Genomic DNA, 24,585 nt, shown 5'->3' with positions numbered 1-24,585 from the left:
CATGCGCTTAACAAGCACAGACAATGAAAACAAGCAGGAATGAGAATAAGTGATAGTAAATTAAGCTTAGAGGTAATAAATAGAAACGTGTGCCAGACAGTAACAAGAACAAGTGTCCAAGATAAAGGACATTAAACAGTCCTGACATGCGGTCGGTGAAAAGGGGTTGAAAAACAGCAGGATGAAGTAGGAGGAGACAGGGAGATGAAAGTGCAGGTTTAGGGAGGAATTGCAGAATATTGCATCTGATTCCTCTTCTTTACCACTTAAAGAGGAATTGGTTTCAGTTACGCTTAAAAATGGAGAGGTAATTGATTAATCGCAGGTCCTTGGGGAGATTGTTCCATCGTTTCGCTTCTGCCACTTTAAATTATTTACCACCAATTCTGGAAAAGCCTTTTAGACATAATCAGTTTGCGGTCAGTGCTGGAGCGCAGGATTGTGGCTGGTTGATGGGCTTAGATGAAGCCTGATTAGCATTTAGAACTCTTTCTATTGGTTTCTTTTCAATTTAAAAATATAAAAAAGTGGTGATGGACTGCTTGAATTAGCCGTAACCACTGGTAATGTCTTTGGGCCCCAGTTGTCATATTTTGCTCACCCTGCCACCTCGGAATAGACCTAGCCGTAAGCAAATCAGTCCTGGTCCTGCTTCAACAGGAACATTCCAGCGTGAATTGCCGAATTCTAACACAGCCAACCCAAGACCGGTTTCGGCCTGGTTAGGCATCTTCAGTTGGATGACGCATGGTTCCAGTGGCTGACATTAATTTAAGGATTCCATCCATTACTTTTTTGTATTCCTCAGTGCAATGTGCTAAGTGCACCAGGTATGCTGAGACGTGGGCTCAGAGCTCACTGGCTCTCTGAAACCAAGCTGTACTTAACTGAAGAGGCCCAATTTGGCCAAAGCCAGTCTTGGGGTACTAGTTTTCTGGTTCAGAGAGGAACTGCCTTCGACGTTTGGGCTGGAGTGCTAGTGGAGGAGGTCCAAGGCTGTTTTGCATATGGCTGAGTCTAATCTGAGGTCCCACTGTGGGCATAAGAACGATGGACTGGGATATGGCCCAGTAATTACCAGTCGCGGAGGTTAATTTAATGATTCCACCCATAACTATTTGGTATTTGCAAGCTGCTGCCTGACTTCTCAATTTCGCACACTCTATGAAAGATGTGTTGGTGGACGTGAACCACCAACTGCTACCTGTACTCTTTCAAAAACATATATAATACATGATTAGGCACAGTTCTCTTTCTGGTATGCTGCACACGCACACAATGCTATTTGAGACACACTGCATGCAGGGCGGACTGGGATCCCAAAGAAGCCCTGGTAATTTAGACGGACCTGCCCCCTGCTGCTTTTGTGTCTGGGGGCCGATGTAGCAGCACCACTGCAAAACCAGCCCCCCAGAAACAAAAACGCCCCCCACCATTGCAAAATTGGCCCCCACCCTTCCAGCCTCCCAGAGAAATGCCCGATGCCCGCTACGGCCAATCCAGCCCTGACCGCATGCTACACAAAACTGTTTTGAGTTTGCCACCAGAGATTTTGCCCTTTTGTAGCATAATGCAGCCGAGATAAGTAATAGATCTGAAGATATGCTTTGCATACATTTGTAATTTCGCCATTCTTGGATCCCCACTGGGGCCAACCATCGCTGTGGCGCTGCACCCAGAAACAAAAAGAAAAGAGGCGGGAGCGTAACTCACACTGCTACAACTCCTTCCTGTCACGTGGCCCCTTTCTTACAGGAGCCACCAATCAGCAGCCTTCCCCGAGTCTGCAGACATTGGCAGAATCCACTGTCTTTAACACCTTGTGCGCTAGCGGTTTTCCCGCTGTGCGTGGCAGTTTGCGGAAACCCGCGTTACATGACGAGCTCAGCTCGTCATGAGCGCACGACAGGCGTAACTCATGACGAGCTGAACTCTTCATGAGCGTAAAAGGGGTTAAGGATCACTCTGTGACTGAAAGCAAGACAGAACTGCACTGTCGGTAAAACTGAGAGTCCCGGAGAAACTGCTACTGAAACTGAGGGATTTAGAGGGTGGGTAATGTGAGTTTTTGGAACCTCCAGACTGACACATTCACATGCACATTCCTGCAACTTACTTTGACGGTCACTGAGGAGTTGGTGAAACGGAGGGTGTAGACACCGCTGGTGGTCAACCCTGACCTGTAGACATCTGCGCAGTCCTTGAAGTCCTTCTGCACCTCCTTGGGACCCATAGAGATTTCTGGAATAGAGCAAAGGGGAGTTAGCTTACCCTCTTGAGATGTTTAGTCGAGGTCCGAGTGGAGTAACACCACTTACCTACGAAAGGCGAGAACACCTAGAGCTTCAAACCTCCAGGATTTTACTTTCAATGAGTAGGAGTTTACTGGTGAGCTATGAGGTTTCTTCCAGAATTATGAGGATATTGTCTCTTCCGCACATTTTTAATTATTAATTGACTGTGCTGTGCATGGAACAAACAGATGGGGTGATCCCTTTTGTTTCATGTGAGGTGGGGGGATCGTGTAAGAGTGACTCAAACAGTGCCCACATGACGTGAGTACTGAAAGGATTCCCTTCACGTATGTGCATACGTATACACACACATACTCACACACCTGATCGGAATGCAGTGTGGAGTTACTATTCTAACTCCACGAACGCTTCCGCCCGCCATCCTATTGGGAAATGGTACAGCGGGCGCATCCTGCATATCTGACATTGTGGCGGGCGGTGCACTCAGCACCACCCGCCACAATGCCAGGGGTCTCATTTATGAAAAGTGACGCATCGCTGCGTGAAAACAGCGATGCGTCACTTTTCACTGCGCCCTCCTTGCGTCACCAATGATGCGTCATATTTACAGTATGACGCATCATGGCGCAAGGAGTTACAGATACATCAGTATTTCTGACGTATCTGTAGGGCGCAAAAGTGACGCATTGCTAGAGTGTGTCACAAAAGTGACGCAACTCCAGCAATGTGTCCTTTCACATGGGGCAAGCCCCATGTGTAAGTGCCTGCGTCAGTCTTACGCCTGCTGTGAGGCAGGCGTAAGAAATTGACGCATTTGTGTCCTAGAAGTGGCGCAGTGAAACCTTATAGATTTCACTGCGTCACTTCTATGACCCTTTCTTGCGTCAGAATGCCCCCCCTGCATACATTATACCTGGCATAGGTATAATGTAGCGCAGGGGTTTACAAAGTGACGCATCTACCTAGATGCGTCACTTTGTAAATATGGTGCAACAAGGCAAATTTTTTACAAAAAGTGACGCACCGGCGGCGTAAAAGTGACGCATGGCTTCATAAATGAGGCCCCAGGTGCCTACCATGTTGTGCATTGAACTGTAGGGGGGTAACATAGGTAGCCCCCATGTGCACCCCTCACCCCCCAGAGTCCCTGGGGGCCCGCAACTGGCCCCCACAAGCAATTCCTGCATGCCTTTCCGTGGCGGCAATGCCGCCACGGAAAGGCATGTTTCCGCCCCACGATAATATGGCTGGCGATGTCTAACAGGCACGCCACCATGTTAAACTGTTTTCCACCCGGTCGACTTGCTGACTGGGCGGAAAAGCGGCGGACGGACTTTCCGTCCGCCGCGGTCCTCCCTGCCATAGTAATATGGCGGGGGGAAATGGGTGGCGGGCGAGGACAAATCTCGGGTGGATCGCCACCGCCATGCGGGCGGTGGCGATCCGCCCGAGGTCCTAATGGGCCCCTTAGTTCAAAAGTACCTAAATACACTATGGGGACAGGTCCTCATAGCATACCAATCGCCACAAAGATAGTATTTGTCTAGGTCTGTTAGGGTTTTCCCACGATATGAGGACCGATTTGATCCTCACGGCATGGGTCTCTCTCTCTCTCTCTCTCTCCTCTCTCTCTTTCTCACTCTATTCTCTTGCTATCGCTGTCTCTTCTCTTTCTCTCTTTTTCTCCTCTTCCTGTAGAGAAATGTCCCATGGGTTGGGTTCCATCTTTGTTTGGATAACAATTGTGTGAATGGCCAATCCGCCAATCGGAGGGCAGAAGGACTTCTAAAGGCACAGTATTAGTCAGTACTCACGGTTGCATTGTGACACCAGGTTAAAAAGTTGATTCATGGTGTCCATGAGTGCCGACTGCTGCTTCTGTAGGAGGCTGTTGTTGAGTGTGGCGGCGTGTAGCTGCTGGCCGAGCTCCCCAATCAGCTCGCTCTGCTTGAAGAGGAGGTCCTGCGTTTGGAGCTTTTCAGCTTTGACGATTTGGAGTTCAGCCTCGTGTTTGTCTTCAATCTCCAGAATTTTCTGCTCTAGGAAGCTGAAGGAACAATTCGGGGAATTACATTTGTTAACTCCGAAACTTTAATTTTCACAAGAATGATTCCATGTTCTTATTATTAACCATCCATTACAGGGAAATTGAGACAAAGAGCTGCCTGAAGTTCTCTAAACTCTATTTTGTAACGCAAAACAATCCCATACTCAAAAGATCTACTCATCAGTCCAAACAATCAAACAGATCCCATGCATGAAACACTTGTCTTGAAACTAAATTCAAAGCTTCAACCCCTCGCTCTCTGACTCCTTTACATTTCGTCCCTCCTCTCTGCGTATCTCTATGGGTGTAAAACCGATGTCACAATTTTTAGCGCCAGTTGTCTGATTGCTTCACCAACAGCACAACACTCCCCCCTTATCTTTCCTTTGAGGCTTGATCACCGTTGCTAACTCTGGAAAAAGTCTAACTCTTCTGGCTCCATCCCAGTCCAGGCTAGCTCAATGACCAAACGTGGATTCCTTCTACTGCCACAAAGCAAATGCATACTCCCCATTGTTACTCAAACCACACACCAATGTGTAATTGGCTAACTGGTTAACTTCATGCTGGATTCTCTCTAGGGGTGTGTAAAATTCACACAATTTCCTTCTGGGTAATTGCGTGAAATTTCAGAAAAATGATGCAAAATTACACAAAAGGCAAATCTGGCGTTTAGCTCTATATTTTAGTGCGAATGAATCCTCGTATCTGCATTGTTCTTCAGGATGCGTTTTGCACAAAAACAATAGTGCAAGAAACACAAGTGCAGTAAACAACACCCTTTCATGTTCTGGTTGTTTGGATTGTTCCTGTGCACATACAATAGCGCAGTTACCCAAATGGATTTGAAATGATGTGATATAATATAATAACACAATTTCAAGAATTTTGCATAACAAGTATAAGTGGAAATACTGGAAATTATGCAAGATAATGCCAATATAACAAAAATTTCACCGGGCCTATTTTTGTCACCTATCTCTTTGTTAGCCTACAAGGGGCTGTATTATACATTGTGCCCTGGGGGCAGAACGGGCTTGTGCACCCACTTTGTGTGTCCGAGCACAATGGTACTACAGAAGGGGCTGCAGGTGCTTGTGTGAACAGACATCCCTCTGCAGGTGGGTGCAGTCACTCACTGCAAGTGGGTCATTCTCCCCTCCTCAAAGTGCTTGCCACATGCCTCCTGCACTCTGAAACACAGAGCAGCTTTGAAGCAGCGGCTCCGTATTTCACTTGAACGCAGTGTTCACAGCGGCCCTGGGGCCAGGGCATTCTTAGTAATAGGGCGCACTGTCCCGGTTTGCGCCCGTGCACCTTCTGAAAGGTATGCCGTGGCACAAACAGGTAAAGTGCACGGCATGCATAATACGGCCCCAGAATGTCAACGCAGATGCTTTGAATATTGCTGAAGGAAACCTCTGAAAGAAGGTGCTTTCTTCACCCCCTGGAGTTTTTATTATTTCGTCGACCGCTGAGCTGTTCTGTAGTTTTATTTTTAGGACTAGCTTAACAGCGCTGCTGTGTGTATTACCTACTGTTAATAATTATTTCAAATATACTCAGAGTGTACTTTGGCTCCACCCACAGAGGCATTATTCCCTCACCTTATGCCATTGACTATTTGTTTTATCATTATGCCCTGAGGTAGTGCTTCCTTTGGAATGTATCGGGACTATTTCATATCTGAAAATCACACTCAAACATTGCACTGTTTCTCACATCCTGTTCTTTAACTCGTATATGTTTTCAGTACAGACACCAATACTTTATTGCTACTTCTTTCACTAAGCACTGGCAAAGCCAACAAGTCTGGCTTTAATGTACACAGCAACGTTTCTGCATGGCTGTGCTAGCTCATTAAAGCCAGACGTTTAAGTGCTAAGATGCTTATTAATGTTGTCGTTGTCACAAACGTTGTGTCCAAACACCCAGTTCAGTCTCAAAGCGAATTCTTGAAACTCCAGAGCTGTCACATTTGCTTGCAGGGAGCACATTTGGTGGTCTCTGGAATAGATCCAACTCTTGCACAACAGGATCTGGCAGCTTTCTCATCGCCAGCCATGCACACATGCCTCCGGAATCCCGTTAATAACACGATTAAAGAGGGTTATATGGGATCTTTCATTATTGTTGGGTAAACTTACACCCATCTGTACTCGCTATTATTGCCCGTGCTTTCGGTATGCATTTTAAAGGAGCCCGACACTCTGGAAAAACACTGCTTAAAGGAATATATAGAGTCACACTCCTTGAGTTAGTCTAGGAAATTCCCTAACTTGGAACCTTTGAGAAGATCTTCGTTTGTGTTAATCAAACCCACCCCAGGCAGAGATCCTACAGGGGATTTAGGGCCTGATTACTACTTTGGTGGTGCGGGAGCAGGCCGACAGGGCGGCGCCCTGCTCCTGCACCAGTAAAGTTCACGGCCGGCCATTCCCAAGGCGGTGCCTTTAAAAATGGTACCGCAATGGGAACGTCAAAGGCCGTTTCTGCACAATATGGGCTGTTCGGCCCATGCGGTGCAGGAACAGGGGGGTGCATGCACACAGGGGAGGTGCACCATGTGCCCCTCTGCATGGATACCCAGGACCAGAGGCAGAAGGAGGCCCTTTCCTCACTGCCAAATGTTTCACTGTGGGATTACCGCAGTGAAAAGTGAGGCGGGGAAGGAACTTGTAATATGCTTGGTGGTGCAGCAGCAGCACTGCCAAGCAAATTGTGGCCTCAGGACCGCCTCGCCACCGACAGGGATCGCGGATCCTCTCCACCGCCAGGGATTGCAGATCCCCAGCGGTTGCAGTGGTCCCCTCACGGTCTGACCACTGCACTCGTAATACGGCGATCAGACCACTGGTGCGGCTGTCCTTGAATGCCACCGCACCTCCACTACGGGTTTGGCGGTCCCATGGACCGCCAAACTAGTAATCAGGCCCTTAGAAAGACCTCTTGGGGCTCTCTTGCCAGGGCCGAGGCTGCCCATATACTGGGTCCATGTGTAGCCAGAGTTTGTGTCAGTAGTCAGAGGAGGAAAGACTGTATAGCACAAAGAATGGCATGCACCTCTTCTTGATATCAAGGTGTGCCTATTGAATTATCCCAGTGGCTCGCTGTGAATGATGCAAGATGACGTGGTATGTGATGTTGCTAACTCCTGCTGGCTATGACAAGAGATCTGATTGTGACTGCCCCACCGTAACACACTGAGTGATCCTCTGCAAATCAATTTATCATTCATAGCCTAATTCCTTTATCTGCAAACAAGCCACGAGAACGTAGAAGCTGCTTAAACTGATGTATACAAACTGGATATACATATGAACTTAGCTCCGAAATGAATTATTAGTGCTAAAAAGTGTAGTGAAACATTGTGAGGCTGTTATAAAAAAAAATGCTACAAGTGTGTATTGTAAACTGGGCTAAAATACATCCTAGGAGTTAATACTAATGAATTATACCACTTGCCTCTACCAAACTTTATACCCTACCTAATTTTACTGCTAGACATTGCAACAGATGGCAGCATTATCTCTTTAAATTTCCTGAAGTTGAAAAATAGATCCTTAAACATTTGTGGGAAAATTGCTTAAAAATCACATTTAGCAATACTGTTAGCATGCCAGTTACTTCCTCATGGAATGTGAAGCTTTTCTTTTACCCCAGAATAACACTAATTAAAAAATGCTAATATTAACCACTGCAAATGTTAAAACTTTAAAATATTTTCTATCCTTTACAAATTGCGAATTGGAAATTTTGAGAAAAAAACTACTTAGTAACTTTCATAAGCCTGAAGAAAGTTGGATTTGATTGTTTGAAAAGTTATAGAAAAAGCTTGAGGGAGTTTGCGATAAAAGGGGCCCGGTGGACATGGAGGTGGCGAGAGGGAGACATGCACATATATTCGTTCTGGCATAAACAATTGAGGAGATGTGCCTTGGGTTAAGGCAGCGTTCCATTGCGAGAATGTGCAGTTACCCCTGGAGTATGTGCCTGTTTAAGAACCAATCATCTTTGGCGTAACTAAGTCGAAGGACGAAAAGCAGAGTCTCACTTTTTTAAAGTGCCCGAAAGATGGCTCCTACTGCTGTGTAACACAAAAACACGTGATTTTACATACTACTTCATACCACTCTTCTGTCATTTCTAAACACTGAAAATAACAGATGCTGCTGTTACCCAATTTATGACATTCAATTAACCAACCTTGGAAGGATGGAAGGCAGAGTCTGCATGTTGGGATTCCAACACTTGACCTGCAGAACACACTTCTCAGCACTTTAAACAATCAAACAGCATTAATGTGAAAGAAGCATGGTTTGAATCTATCTCGCATGGGTGAAGGATTAAGAAGAGAGAGGTAGGGGAGAAGCAGAGAAGGTGGATATTGAAAGCAAGGCATAATTTGAGCCAATGGTTGCCGTTGGGGGCCACCGGCAAACTTTATGGGGACTTATTTTCCTTCATCGTACATTTACCGAGAGCAAGAGAGGAGAAACACACAAAGGGGAAAAAAGAAGGAAGTGAAGGTCTGAAAAAACATCACAGAAGGAAAAAGCAGGAACCTGCCAGAGTTGGCTAAAGGGGAAGAGCGTGTCTGGTAGTGGATTAAAGACGCCTGAGCAGAGTTCAAGACGAGGCAGCTTTGGTATTCGGCACTGAGACATTTAATAGCACCGGCCACAGGATTCCGAACAGAGCTTTGGGCACCTGCACTCATTCTCTTACAAATTAAGCACTGATTCAGAAAGTGTCATATTATGGATCTCTGGGATTTGACCCTTTGAAGTAGAGAAAGGTGCAAGTGCTGCGACGCAAAGCACTTTAAATACCGTATGTACAGAAATCTAAAGACCTAACAGCAGCACTCATGTCATCAGGGAAAATTTGTTCCATGTTCTGCAATTGCAGGAACCAATGTCTATCTTCTTCCAGTCTGTGAATACAGTTAGATCAACATATGGTATAGTTTCAATTGATTGAATCAACTAGGTAAAGCAGTGATCAATCCAGATAGGCCAGGACCACTCCCTACAGCAACAGATTCATTGGCCAAAATGGATGTGCTTCTAAATGGATCCTCAAATCTAGCTTGGGTAGGCAAGGTATTCACTGACCCAGAAGCACGAGATCTGGGTTCACTTCGCAGACTGAGCGTGCATGTACCTGGGATGGAAGGGCTAATCCAGACTCGGACCAGAATTCGCAGACGTAGAAAGTGATAGTCCTTTCTTCACAGTTCTTGCACATCGCATTTCGTTGAGTACTCACCCATTCTTTCTTTCCCATCTTATTTTAGCGTCCCATCATTGCAGGATTAAGTAAGTTTAACAGAGCGAAGTGGTCCTTGAGCTGAAAGTTTGGTGCTGACAAATGTCAACTGCTTTACTATGGAGAGCTACAAGCAAACCAGCTGTTTTTGGGACATTTTTTGTTGGATTATTTTATCTTCTGTTTGCAAAAAAATTTCTCTGTTGATCTGGTGTGAGATTTGCAGAGCTGTCAGGTCTGAGATTGCATAATTCTTTTAAACTTTGCAAGCTATGCTATGTTGTGTTCTTCCTATTTGCAGGGCATACATATCACCCAGGAGAGTAGCCTATTGGCTTTGTTAATGCTTGTTTGTCATGGTTTTTGCAAAACTTTATTTTGGGGGAAGATGTTGTACACTCGTCAATCTAAAAGCAACATTGTCTAAAAACAACAATAAAGAAAAAATATTGTTTGGATATAAAAAACTTGCATTACTACCGTAGTCATTGGCAATGAGGAGAACTACTTTGTGTGTGGATGTGCTCCTTGTAAAAGGGGGGAGACTGTCATCACTAACAGTGCAGTTAGACAATGGCAAAGGTGGGCTGAGCCACTGCCCCATGATGCAGTGGGTGGAGGAAAAGTGTGTATAACACAATAACAGTCCTATGTAAGAAGTAGGCTGGATGTCTATATAGACCATATAAGTAAATATATGATACATATAGTTGTAGTAAAATGAAGGGCCCTGGTTAATATCAGTTTATTAAGCTTCATAGCAGTAGGAAACTTTTCCTGCTGCTGCTTTGGGCCACAAAAGAAAACAGGTATGGAGCACAGGCAACCCGCAGCATTGGTGACGCTCCCGTGCCACTCTCAAAAATGAAGTCGCTGGTGCCTGTGCCTGTGTCGACTGAACGGCAGCTATTTCCCCGCTGCTGTTGAGGGCTACAGGCTGCCAGGGGTGTAACATTAGCCCCCGTGGGGGGGCCCGAGCTCCAGGGGCCCCTCCGGCACTCTATACAAACGGTGTATCAGAGCTCCTGACTGGGTCCGGAGCGTGGGGGGTGGCCCTCTATGTACTTTAAAGGGGGGTCACACTCAAGTTTCGTTACGCCACTGCGGACCGTCCTGCGTGGTAGTGGGTAAACCTCTCTTTCTGGGGTTCCGTTGCTCGAAGCAGTGTGTGAGTGGGACACCCATCAACATCGGCACCTGCATCAAACTAACTCAACTTTGCCATGGGCGAAGTCAGGAAATGCCATCTGCCTTCGTGATGGGTGAAGCGTCTTGAATTTAGGGCTTATTTACAGTTGGGCGGACAGGGTATTCTGCCAACAAAGTAACAGACCACCGTGCCCACCAACCTCGCGATTCACCGCTCCATGGAGGAAACATTTGGCAGGCAGCCAACTAGCTTTGGTCCATTGGTCAGTGGACTACAGGCTGTTCGCCAATGGACAAGTGATGTTCCAACGTCACTGTTTCTGTTTTGGGACCTCCAGCGGAAGCCTGGACGTCCTGCACAGGAAATAGAATTAATGACACCCGCATCCAAGCGCTGGGAGAACATTCCCCCTGCATGAGGGGCATTCATTTTTGTTCTTCAACAATAAACTTCTACTTTGGGAGTTTATGTTTTTCAAATCAAAGAGGTCGGGTTGTAGGAGAATTAAAAATGGATGTCACTTGGACAGCAACATTTCCGAGCCCTTAGTAGATCCACTGTGGCGGCGGCTTTTCTGAAGGCACAGACATCTCCACCTTCTTGGAGGAGATCTATAAATGTGGTGGGGTGTGCTCCAGCAGGGCAACAGAGTGCATCCTCCGATGATGTGACTGAATGGCTAAACAAGCCCCTTTGTGATTCATCTTTGCCCAGCTTGAGCTTATTTCATAATCAACTAACCAGCCCTTTTCAGGACAGTGTTTCATTTATCCAAATGTTAGATTTCTCTAACATCTCACAGTTATTTCCATTGATTTCTTATTCTCTAACTCTTTAAAATGTGGTAAGCTAGCTCAGTAAGTGAATGCGCTTGTTACAGTTATTTTTTAGTCAGCCAGCACTTCGAACACCAATCAAAGGAGTGCCATAGAGGAGAGCAATAGTAACAACGCTAATTTACACAGAGGGTTCTGTACGGAAATAACATTCGTATGTTTAGCTCCAAAAAGTTACGACGTGCAGATGTACAAATGAAAAACGTTAGGTAGGTAATCCAGTCTTGTAAGGGCTCTTGATGTGAAAGTCTCTAGTGTTCAAGCTTGTCTGTTTCTGTTCCTCTCACAGCTCTTTCAATTACCTTTTTTGGCAGGGTGGTATCCCCACCAAGCTTTCTTTTGGCAGCCTGCAGCCCCCTAGACTGCTGAAGATTAGGTGGTGTTAGCTGAAGGATTTGCTGAAATCTGGGAGGCTCTATGAACCGTGTTGGAGCGGGTTTCTGTAGGTGCTTGTGCCAAGTGCCTGTGCTAATCCGAACTGCGCTCCGTGCACTTCAGCGCCAAGTATCGCGAGCTGGGATCAGGGTCTATGGGCTATGGGTCTCTTCTAACGAGTCGTCTAGTCCTCATGGCACCAGTTGTTGACTCACTTACAGATGGAAATCAAGGGGCTTCCTCGACATGCAGGCGCTATTCTCTCGATGGCTCAATAGTCAGTCAGATTCTGCAAGTAGAAATGCTCTTTACACAATATTAGATTCCAGTGACGAAACCCGTCATCACAATATGTAAGAGCACGGAACAATCTGGAATGACACTTTGATAAAAAAAAAAAAAAATTTTTGTCATGAATAAGAAAAATCTTTCCTAGGCTGGTGCAGGCCTTTGGTGTATTATTGGAGATTGACAGCACCAGCGACAAGGAAAGAGATCCCGCAGACATCATAGAATACATCTCATCCCATGCGTTCACATCAGCAACCCCTATGTAGAGCGCGGAAACCACAAAACATCAGTCTCAACAAACTTCTCCACCATCTCATACCACTCCTGCAAGGGACTCAGGAGCTCCATGCCTCCATCTCCACTCCACACACCATCTTCCACAATTAACATTTCCTCTGGTCAATGCTCAATGGACAAAAACATAGACATCATCTTTGAACCAGTAAACAAACTCAGAACTCGGCCATAAGTTCATCACAGAAACACAGCTGAGAAATGACATTGCACCAGGACTTCACAAGACAATCCCACTAGGATATTGAAGCCACATATAGAACTGCCAAAGAAAACCTGAAGAGGCGTATCAATAATATTCAAAGAATTCATTACAGCAATCAAGATTTGAAGGCACACTTCTCCCAGGATGTGCAATCTCAGCCCCACATTGGCCTGCACAATTCTACTCCAGTACACACAAACCTCAAGTAATGGGGCCATTCATAGACCGACCTTGACATCATATCTGGCATATCCATCAAATATTCTGAACCTGTCCAACCTTGGCAACATAAATATTTGGTTTGACAAACCAAAAATTCCTCAGCTAAAAAGCATTACAACCAGTCTGGAAGCAAATCACGAAATCCTCTTGGATTAGACCCGCTCAATAGGACATATTATATATATTGTCTCAGCAAGCCAGGTTCAATCGGGGTAAAAGTATTGAACCCTTATCCTGGAGAGACCATCACCTCATCTCATTCACTCATCTTGTTTCCCCAAATCCAACTAGCAGGGCTCCTTCGTGCACTAGAACATACAGACAATGGTGCAAACTGGAAACTAAGAAGTTGATACTCCCCTATCTGCAATATTAGGCGTGGAAAGAATTACCTCAGTAAGTGATATGATTTGATTCGAGATTTATTAAGTGCAGACACTACTCTGAAGGATACCCAGGCACATGAGAGGCACACAGACAGAAAACCTGGAAAGCACTGGTGAGAAATGAGAAAGAACCTCAAAATGACTCACAAAACTGTCATGTTTGCAGCAACGACTCAAATTTGAAGAGGTGTATTTCTTTATTGTGCTACGGTAATTGATCCCAGTTTTCCACTATTAGAAAGACTATACTTTGTTGCTTGATTGAACTTTCAGGTTTTTGCACTAGCAATTGTGGTTTAAATCTTACATTTTGTGAAGGAATATATTTGTTTAATCTTTCCCATTAATAAGATCCAGATCCAGAGAATACCAAGTGAGCAAGACAAAGATATTCCAAGATCACCCATTTTAGGATAGGAGGCCAGGGCATTTTAGAATAATGAGGCTCAACGTGTTCATTTCTGTTGGTCCTACATTCAGTCTGGCTGTCATATTCTATACCATTTGGAGAATTGCTAATAGTTTTCCCGGTAGACCCAAATAGAAGGAATTGTTATTGGCCAGCTAAAACATAATTGAGGTTTGCACTACCATTTTGTTACAATTGTATGATAAGAGGGTAAAAAATTTTCTTAGAGATTTTATGATCGTAAAACAAGTTGCAGTGAATTTAGCAATCTTGGGGGCTAGAATGAATTTTGCATCAAAAACAACACTCCGATTCCTAACTTTTTAATGGAATCCGTGCTAACCCTAGATTATCCGACCATTAATTATTAGCCCAAAAGGAAGCAATGAAGAAAGAGATCTTACATATAAGGTAAACAAAGTTGGGCTGAATTTCACTAGTCGATTACCAAAACATTCAGTGAGATAATCCCCAAGACTTGTATACAACAGTGGTGGCTCCTCCATAGAGGCAAAAGGGCGGCACCCCACCAAACACTTATGCGTTACTCTCATAGGGGCAACAGGGCGGCGGCCCACCAAACACTTCTGCCTCACTCTCATAGGGGCAAAAGGGTGGCGGCCCACCAAACACTTATGCCTCACTCTCATAGGGGCAAAAGGGCGGCAGCCCACCAAACACTTATGCCTCACTCTCATAGGGGCAAAAGGGCAGTGGCCCACCAAACACTTATGCCTCACTCTGCATATCATTGCTTACAGATTGCAGATTTTACCTGAAAATAGGCTATTTTACTGATTGTCTGTCAGCATTTAAAGGCTGTAATATCACCTTGGCTGAAGAAGAGTGCATTTCTTCATTTCCACCATATAGAGCAATTGAGAGACTTGAAAGTATTTGACAATTTTCAACAGGCCTTAGCCTCCTTCTGTGGAAATGTACCCAAAAGTGAGCACACTGGTACAGGGTCACCCTCTCGTTCACGGGTCCATAGACTAACAAAAAGAGAGATCGACGCTGGAGCTATAGTAAAAAACAAGTTTATTAATCACTCATGAGCAGGACCACGTCGACACAACACTCTCAAGTGTTGTAGGAGGAGGTACTCTGAACTCACAAACCATCGTCCTTATATACAGCTTTGTTGCAATGTAAGCATATGGACAGAAATGGAAAAAAAGTTTAGAAATAGCTATCAGCAAACAAAGGTAAATGGATGACCACTTGGTCAGCAAATAGGAAGAGGGTGCAGGAATGCTTATGGTGGAAGTAAACAGTCAACTGATAACATCTAAGACCAGGTGCACCAGCAGCTACAAACGTCTCAGCGCATACATTGCTGAGGCATGTTGAAAGAGGTCAACTAAAAAAGATGACACAAGCAGGGTAAAAAGGCAAACAGCAGAGGACGAAAGAATTACGAAGGAAACTAAATGGACACCACAGCCAAGATGGCTTTTGCTTATGCTAATGAAAATATTACATGTTTCCACACTTCTTTTGGAGGAAGTCACATCATGCATTTGACTATCCTCAGTTTCTTTCCTGCCCAACTATAGTTATTTATCGCTCCTTGGAGGTTCAGGAGTAGGTGCAGGGGGTCCCCCATGGGCATGGTTTTACAGAAGTATAATATTTTGCAAGTATAGACATCTTTACAGCGCCAATACAGTCAGTCCTATATCAAGCTTGAATCTCTCACTGGATCAAGGCTAGCATCGGTGTATGGTTGAATTTGGCAGCCAATGCTAGTGAGGGTGTAACACGTATCCCCAAATAGGTTAGGTGATCGGCAACCCATCAAATGGGGTACTGGGCATTTATTTGTGTATATGCTCACTGGAGAGCGTGGCACTCATCAGCTGGGATTTCTTCAGGTAATCCTTGAATCGTAGGCCTTTTATTTGTCAAGAACAGAGTAGCAAACCAGGGGGTAAGTGATAGACATCTGAATGACATCACAAACATTGTCATCTTAGATTGCATCTTCCCGAATCTTTTCCTCTTATCTGTCCAGGTTTTGATTTATTTTGTCTGCTACTGGTTCCAATAGCAGGCTGAGCAATAGTAGTGAGTGTGGATACCCCTGTCTATCGGGAAGGATGGCGAGGATAAGCCAAACTCAAATACCTCAAGGGTCTGACCGAGGAATCTACAGTTCACTCGGGTGATCGTCTTCTTTGCATTCCGTGCAAATTGCAGAGTTTGTTTTCTACTATTACCTTTGATAATGTCTTCCTCCTTAATTGGCTGTAAATAGGGTGAACTGACTAATAGGGTTTGTGTCACAGCAACTCTTATGGCTTAGTTTAATCTCCTTTGGACTTTAAGGGGTCTTTGGTAAATAATATGGGTAAAATAAGCTTTAAGCGCTCCAGTGCTGCTGTTATGGTTGTTTGATGCTACACTGGGATATAGGAGAAATACTGGTGGAGCAGGATTCAGTTGGAGGTGGAATGCACTGAGGTCTGTGTTCTCATATAGGTCAATGGAGGGATTCATGTCTGGCAGCATTTATGATCTTTTGGTCCTTGTGTTGTCATTAGCCTGTTGAATATATTTGGCTTGGGGTTAAGCAGAGGTCCTTTGATTGAGATGCAAAGGCATGGGCAGTGAACAATTGTTCATTTTATAGCCTCTGGTCACAGCACTCTCACTAATGTGATCAATACAGGCCACGTCACATCGCCGAGAGTTACACTGTGCTTGACTATAGGTTATGTTCCTGGTGATGTGGTGGTTATTGTAGCTTCTACAGTCCTTTTCTACTTCACAATTTCACATGCATCCAATAATGACACCGCTGTGTATCTACTGTGTTTGCTGCAAGCATACATTCATTTTGAGCTAATTTGCCATCAACACAGTGCAAGCTAGATAGACAACATGGTTTTTTCCAATGCTTGTTGAGACATAGAGTCATCTTACTGCTGTCTACTGTGCAGCTGTCTCTGGTTATGTCTCAACATATGGGCCGCCTCGTATGAAAGAGAGAGAACAATAGCTGTGTGTTGTCTGTGTATGGGTGTCAGTGGCTGCACCAATCCGTGCCTATGTTTAGTAGTGACTTTTAGAGAACCATTGAGAAGAACCAGAGTGAGCAATGAACCTTTTGGGACTCTGTAGCCACTACCCTGCCATATTAAGTGTGGAGCAGTTTAAGGTACTGGATACCTAAAAGGGAGGCTTTTTGCAAAACCAATCCCGCTTCTGCTACAAACGGGCTGACACATGCTCAGGTACGTAGAGAAAAGCTTTATTTTCACCATCCGGGCACATCTTGCTTTGATGACAATTCGCCACTGCTGTAACACCTGGCAGACGCGTTTCGGCTTGTTTGACTTCCTCAATGCCAGCTCTGTGTGACAGAGAAACTTGGACAGGGATTTTAAAGTTCACGCTTCAACTCCCATTGGAGGAACCACAAAGCTATATACAGAGGACTGCGGGTTGCAGATAGTACTCACTCCGCCTGTTGTTTTATGTCCCCTTCAATTCAAGCCATGTAAAATCACTGTGTATCGCAGGATGTTGGCCAATACATACCGCAACTGAGGAAAACACAGTCCAAATTCGGGGACTAAACAATAACAATACAGAATTGAACAGCGTGTTCGGGCAGTAATTAACAGCCATTTATACAGACAAACAAACAAAAATTGTATACAGCAAGCACAGAGGTAGAAATGGAGAAGAGAGAAGCCAAGAGAAAAGAACAATTAACATCCATGTTTGAGAAGGGTAACATGGAGAAAACACAGGATAAACAAAGTACAGCAGGAAAAAATGATCCCAAAACCAAATTGAGACTATGGGAGAAGCTCAATAAAAAAGAAAGAAATAAATCCTGGGAGATGATTGCACTACGTAAATATTTGGAGGTGGAAAGAGTCCCAAGGGGACTCCGAACCATGTTGGTGCCAAGCCAGCAAGACGCAACCAATGACCTATTATGTGAATGGGGTGAATATACATTGAACTCATCCTTGGGATCAATCAAAATACTGGTCAAACATATTGAAATAGCCCTGGAGAAAGTGAAGGAACAATTGAAGGAAGTTGAAAAGGAACTGGAGCTATTAAAATTAAATCCCGAAATGACGAAATTTAAGGAAGACCTGGAAAAGCAAATAGAAAAACATGAAGAAACCGTAAGATTAAGAAAACACAACAAATTTGTAAGAGATGCCAATGACTACTCAGAGGGGCGAATATTTACATTTGCTCGGAAATTCGATCCTTTCAAACAACAAGCAAACACAACAGGAGTATCATCCACCAGTATGTCATCCCTAACTTCAAACGAACAAAGTGAAGAGGATCCAACAATGGACAAAGCAAAAAAACTTTTTTTAGGGGATATGCGCCTCGTTCTCCACTAACGCCAGAGGGAACAAAATCAGGGGGCGCCAAGACAACAACGAGGAAGAGGAAGGGGCAGACCATGGCAACAGAGAAACAGAAATCCACAACCAGAAGAGGGTGGAGAAGAAAGCAGCTCAAACGAAAGGATTGGTACCAAGACTCGAAGTATGAGACAGAAGAAGGACAAATGAAGGAAGAACTATAAGTGGTGAACTTATCTGAACGAGAAATAACACCAGCTGAAATGTCCCTGCTAAAAAGAGGCATTAATTATTGCCCAACACAAAGAATGGACCTGGCACAGACCAGGATAGACTTTTATCTATACATAAGGAAAATAAAACTTGCAAAATACTTCATGGGCAGGAAAAACAAACCCAAGTTAAACCAAGACCTCCCTAAACCAACTTCCACACTAAAGGTCAAAGATGCAGAGAGCTACTTAACACTGCTAAATTTAAACTCAGAAGAAGGTGAGGAAATTCACCTGGGAACTGCAAAACATCAATTGGGGGCTGGAACCAGTACAAAAAAGGCAAAATCAAAGTTTTACCCACAACTACCCCCAGGCAACAAGATCAATATCTTTCAAGAGGCGGTAACACATGATTTGTACAATATCACAAAAACCAATTGCAAAGACAACCTTACTCTACAGGAAAGAGAAGCTCTAACATGTCTGATCAATGATAAAGATATTGAAATTAAAATGGCAGACAAAGGGGGAAATGTGGTATTATGGGACAGGAACGCATATATCACAGAAGCACTGAATCAACTAACTAACCCCCTTATTTATGAACAACTGCAGATAGACCCTTTGGAGAAGATCAAAAGAGAATTTGATCAGAAACTTGACATTTGGGAGACTAGGAAACTAATAGATTCGGAAGAAAAGAAATATTTGGTGGTGGATTTCCCTCGAACGGCAACAATGTATTTTTTACCAAAGATACATAAGGATCCTAAAAAAACACCGGGGAGGCCGATAGTGTCGGCGAAGGGTTCAGTATTGGAACCAATGGCAAACTTTATCAATTATTTCCTAAGTCCTCATGTTCAAAAATTGAAATCGTACATCAAAGATACGACTGACTTTTTATGTACTATCCAAAATTTGACTAGGCAAAACAATTACTTGATGATAACAATGGACGTTATCGCCCTTTATACCAACATCGATAATGATTTAGGTTTGAAAGCATGCCAACATTACCTACGAGAACGCAATATCCATTACAAAGAACACAACGACATGATAATGGATATGATTTCCCTATGTCTGACAAACATCCTCTTCCTATTTGGAGACCAACTATATCGTCAGCGAAATGGAGCCGCAATGGGCTTTTCCTTCAGCCCAAGTTATGCGTGCATAACAATGGGCTGGTGGGAGGAGGAGGTGGCATGGAACAGCCAAAACAGACACTTCACCCAACATATAGTGACCTGGAAAAGGTTTATTGATGACCTATTCATCATTTGGAGGGGAAGTGAAGCAGAGTTCCAACAATACTTTGACATCCTAAATACAATCACCCCATGTCTTAAATTTACCTATGAACTAAGCAAAAACAAGGTGGTATTTCTAGACACGGAGGTGTACGTGAAAGACAACCGGATGGAAACAACCTTACACCGGAAAGCCACAGCAACCAATGCAACACTGGAAGCAACAAGCTTCCATCAACCTTCATTGATCTCCAGTATCCCCTACGGGGAATTCCTCCGCCTGAGACGGATTTGTAGTGAAGAGGAAGAGTGGAAAAAACATAGTGCGGGAACCATCAAACGGTTTCAAAACAGAAAATATGGCAAAAATACAATCAATAAATGTTGGGAAAGAGCAAATGAAAAACAAAGATTGGATTGCCTCAAACCAAAGGATGAAGGAAACAAACCAGAAGAAGAACCAATAAGACTAATTTTGGACTACAGCCAAAAATCTAAAAGATTATCGCAGATTTTAAAGAAAAATTGGAAGATCTTACAACTAGATCCCACTGTGGGAAAAAGAATGGGAACTTACAGAAGAGCCAGAAATTTAAAAGATCAGCTGGTCCACAGTCATTTTCAAAGCAAGAAGTCTAAAAATAACTGGCTAAAAACTAAGGGATTTGTAAAATGCTATAACTGTAAGGTGTGTGAGATCGCTAAACCTACAAAAGAACTAACAATGGCAAACAAGAAAATCTGGAAAATAAGAGAACTAATTACATGTAAAAATCAGTACACAATTTACATGATAAAGTGCCCATGCAAGTTAAAATACATAGGGAGCACCATATGTGAATTGAAAATACGAATCCTGCAACACGTCTGCGCTACAGTTAATAAAGACAGAAACAACGCGGTAGCCAGACATATGGAGAGCCATCACGATGGAAACTGGAAACTCTTGAAGTTTTGGGGAATAGAAACAATGTCCCTTTCCGACCGGGGTTGCCACCGGGAAAAACTTTTGCGACAAAAAGAGTCACGGCATATCCAGAATTTTCGAACCATGATACCTTTCGGCTTGAATCAGTCAGAGGAACTGTACATTCATCTGTGAATAGAACTAATTCTTGACTTCACTAATCCAACCATCCCCCCCCACACCCTTATCTGACCCCCTTCTCTCCCACAGATAAAGCCGACTGGAGGGCATTATTAACTCTGAGCAATAAAATGCGCTGCGAAATTGATACAACAAATGTACAAACATTAACCATCCTAGAGTAGTATCGGGGTATGAAAACGAATACCCCATAATTACGATCTGCGCAGCGTTGAAACTGGTAAATTAAGCCCACTGGAGGGTGGGATTATGTTGTGATTGTAATGAGCGCGCGGCGTAATAGCGTGATACATAACGGGACTCTAGACATACCAATAAGCAATCATGATGCAATTGTTTAATATGGGTAATGCAGGCAAAACTACAGAGTCCAGAATTCCCAGCATGGGGACAAACAGGAAGTGTGGAGAGCACCAGCTTCTTGGGGGTTAGGGTGTTTTTAAACGGTGTGTAGCCACAGCAGTAATTAACCGTGAGCAAGGTAGACTGTTCTACCGAAACGCGTTGGTTTACCTCTGTGCTGTGAATGAAAATAAAATTGCTGTCTAAAAAGAACAGGTGGCTGGAGTTGCGGCTCATCCGTTTTTTTCTCTGGGACAAAGACGTTGTTGGAAAAAAAAATATATATATATATATATATATATATATATATATATATATATATATACATATATATATTTATATATATATATATGTATGTTTTTTTACACATAAATATTTATATCAATGTCTCTCTCTATATATGTCAAAGTCTCTCTCTCTCTATATATATATATATATTAAATACACACACACATATATATATATATATAGATATATATAGATATATATAGATATATATATATATATATATATATATATATATATATATCTATATATATCTATATATATATATATATATATATATATGTGTGTGTAGCACAAATCCATTGTTGTCATGGTAGAAAACTCTGACACCCAGTAAGATGCAGAAAATATATTTAATGGCTGCACACACAACGCGGTTCAGCTTTCGCCTTGATCACGCTTAATCACGGCAGTCTTTAAAGCCATTTATCTGGCCAGCCCGTCCTTCATCCAGGGCCAATCAAAGTCGTGTTACTGGCAAGAGGCTGCATGAGTAGTGGAATGGGTGACTGGTGAGGTACATAATTGTCTGTATGGGTGAGTGACAGGGTACATGTGTGGCTGGATAGGTGCATGAGTGGTGGGTAAATGGGTGTATGGGTAAGTGAATGGGTGTGTGAGTGCCTGTATGGGTGAGCGAACGGTGTGTGAATGCTGTATGGGTGAGTAAGTGACTGTGAGAGGTTTATGGGAAAGTATGTGTTTGTCTCAGTGACTCTATAGGTGAGTGAGTACATGTGTTAGTATTTGTATGAGTAAGTGAGTGGGTATGTGAGTAACTGTATGGATGAGTGAGTGGCTATCTGAATGATTGTATGGGTGACTGGGTAGGTGTGTGAGTAGCTGTATGTGTGCCTGATTTACTGTGTGAGAAACTCTATATGTGTATGAGTGGATATGTAAGAGTATGTCTGTATTACTGGTTATGTGAATGGGCATATTGGTCAGTGTGAGTAGGTGCATGAGTGCTTGTATATGTGAGTTAGTGGTTGAGTTAGTGGCTGTAAGGATGTGTTGATGTCTGAGTGACTCCATGGATTAGTGAGTAGATGTGTGAGTGTTCGTATGGGCCTGTGAATGGGTATGTCAGTGATTGTCTAAAAAGGGGGTGTATGAGATACTGTATGGGGTGCAAGTGGGTTTGTCAGTGGCTCCATGGATGATGATGTCACCAGTGATGTCACATGAGATGTCATCAGTGGTGTCATCAGTGATGTCACTGATCATCTAATGAGTGATGTAATATGTGAGTTCATAAGCAGCGCATTGTGGGGGCATAAGTTATAGTTAGGTCAGGTAATTTCTCTGGTTATGTATGAGTGAGATGTCAGCCTAACTATAATGGCCCTGTAATCTTTGGGGGTTTTTCTGTGAATTTTTAAGGTTTTTTAAATTCTATTTCCTTACTATAATGTCTCTGTACCCTTTAATTTTGGCATTGAATTTCTATGTTTTTTAAAAATGTATTTCCTAACTATAATTTGTCGAGGTTTCATTTCTGTGAAATGAGCATTGTGCCAGAATGAATCTTACCCTGCAAATTTATCCTAGAAGAGGCCACCATTTTGTGCAACACCGCTACCCAAGTGGAGTACTTTCCACTGGCTCATTAGTAAGTTTTACCCCGTTGGGTAAATGTATATTGCATCTCCAACACTAAAGCTGCGTAAAGGGCGCTGAAGAAATGTCTCCAATGACCCAACTGAAGTACTTTCTACTGGTTAATTAGTAAGTGCTACCCCATTTGCCATATGTATAGTGCATCTCCTACATTATACCTGCATAAAGGACGCAGAGAAAATGTTTCCAGTGGCCTTGTGGGCACCCAGTCTGTATTGGGACCAAGGGTGGAGCCTGAAGACCCCGCGGTCCCTGTCGGCTCCCTGCCTCCTGCGGGAGCCGGCATTGCTTTCAGACATAGGTAGCAGCTAAACATGCAGCTCCCTGTGTCTGAAAACAATTTGTCTGTTTCCCTGCTAGCTTGACAGCTGGCAAAGAAACAGACGAATGCTCTGTTTCCAGCAAGCAGAGCATTTTGTCAGCGCTTGCTTGCTGGAAGCGGGGAGTTTGCTGTGACTTGGCGGGAGTGGTAAAGCTCCTGCCAAGCCACAGCAAACAGCGATGCCCCAATGGTGGGCACCCCGGGACTTAGCAGGAGCCGGCCCTGGGCGGTGCTCAGGGCCATCTATGGCTCCAGGATGGTGGCCCCCCTCCTTTGTTGTAGTAGGGCCTGACCAGCTACAAGGAGGTGGCAGTCCCAGGGAAAGAATGGCTGAAAGGTGTGGCTGCGAAGCTCCGTTCCCATTTGAAAAAATACAATTTGGCCCCGAGGAGTTGGTGGTCCCCAGGGACCGGGGGTCTGTGACGCCCCCTTACAAACTAAACAGCCCTGGGAGGGTGGTGGTCCCCAGGGCATGGGGGGGGGTTCAAGAAGCCCCCGATTTATATTACAATAGTCCCAGGGAGGTGGCGGTCCCGAGGGCACAAGAAGAACCACAAGACACCCCCATTTGTACCTGTTCTTGTCCTGCAGTTTGCTGATCTCTTGCGTCTGCATCAGGAGCTGTTTCTCCAGCTTGTTGGTAGAAAGGGAGTTTTCCAGAAGCTGAATCTCCAGTCTAGAGGTCTGGTTCAACACCTGGAGAAAGAAGGAGGTGAGCCATATCAATACAGACCTATGTCACGTTCTCCCAGAACCTAGAAAAAGCTGAATCTACCTTATAAGGTTTGTGACAATGCCTGGATTTGTAATGCAATTTGGATGAAATACTGCTAGGGCGACGAATATGGGATTGGCAATGACTGTGTGACTGGTACAGATGCCTAAAACAACAAAAACATAGATTGGGCGGATCAACTGGGTGTTCTTGCAAACGCTTGCGTGACTTCAAGGCCAAACCCATCAGTATAGGTGAACTATAGAATGGATACACGTTATATGCTACTGAGTAGGAAAACCAAATTTGACATCAGTATCTTTCACTTTATCCTATTTTCAGACAAAATGCCATCCGCTTCTCTAACAGATTCTAGCTAGTTAACCTTGAGATGAAGGAGGTTTACATTGACACCTGTAAGATACATGGATTTATATAGACATAAGAAATCTGTTCTCTTGTCCCTCTCCTATATGCCAGAGACAAATGTTCCAGAACCTTTATAAGTTCTTGAGCATACTTTTTGCCATTCCCACCTCAATATACAATTCTTTCCCTGCCAAGAGCACACTAGTAAGAACTGCAGCTGACCAGTCGCAAATGGTTCCTCCTTGATCCATTGGGCATCTCACATG

The 24,585-nt window shown here is 43.9% G+C and overlaps 1 protein-coding gene across 1 annotated transcript in view; it reads right to left on the bottom strand.

Moving 5' to 3' along the window:
* Nucleotides 1–24,585, bottom strand: part of LOC144823037 (angiopoietin-2-like) — a 269,613-nt gene that overhangs the window by 111,637 nt on the left and 133,391 nt on the right. The window contains exons 3-5 of the mRNA XM_078681180.1: nucleotides 23,810–23,931; nucleotides 4,070–4,302; nucleotides 2,117–2,241 (exon numbers count right to left, since the gene is read on the bottom strand). Of these exons, the coding sequence (XP_078537306.1) occupies nucleotides 2,117–2,241; nucleotides 4,070–4,302; nucleotides 23,810–23,931 (480 nt within the window). The remainder of the gene's footprint in view (nucleotides 1–2,116; nucleotides 2,242–4,069; nucleotides 4,303–23,809; nucleotides 23,932–24,585) is intronic.

Source organism: Lissotriton helveticus, chromosome 3_1 (genome assembly GCF_964261635.1).
Source record: "Lissotriton helveticus chromosome 3_1, aLisHel1.1, whole genome shotgun sequence".
NCBI classification, from domain to species: domain Eukaryota; kingdom Metazoa; phylum Chordata; class Amphibia; order Caudata; family Salamandridae; genus Lissotriton; species Lissotriton helveticus.
The sequence above is the reverse complement of the archived record's forward strand: the minus strand, read 5'-3'. Positions and strand labels throughout refer to the sequence as shown.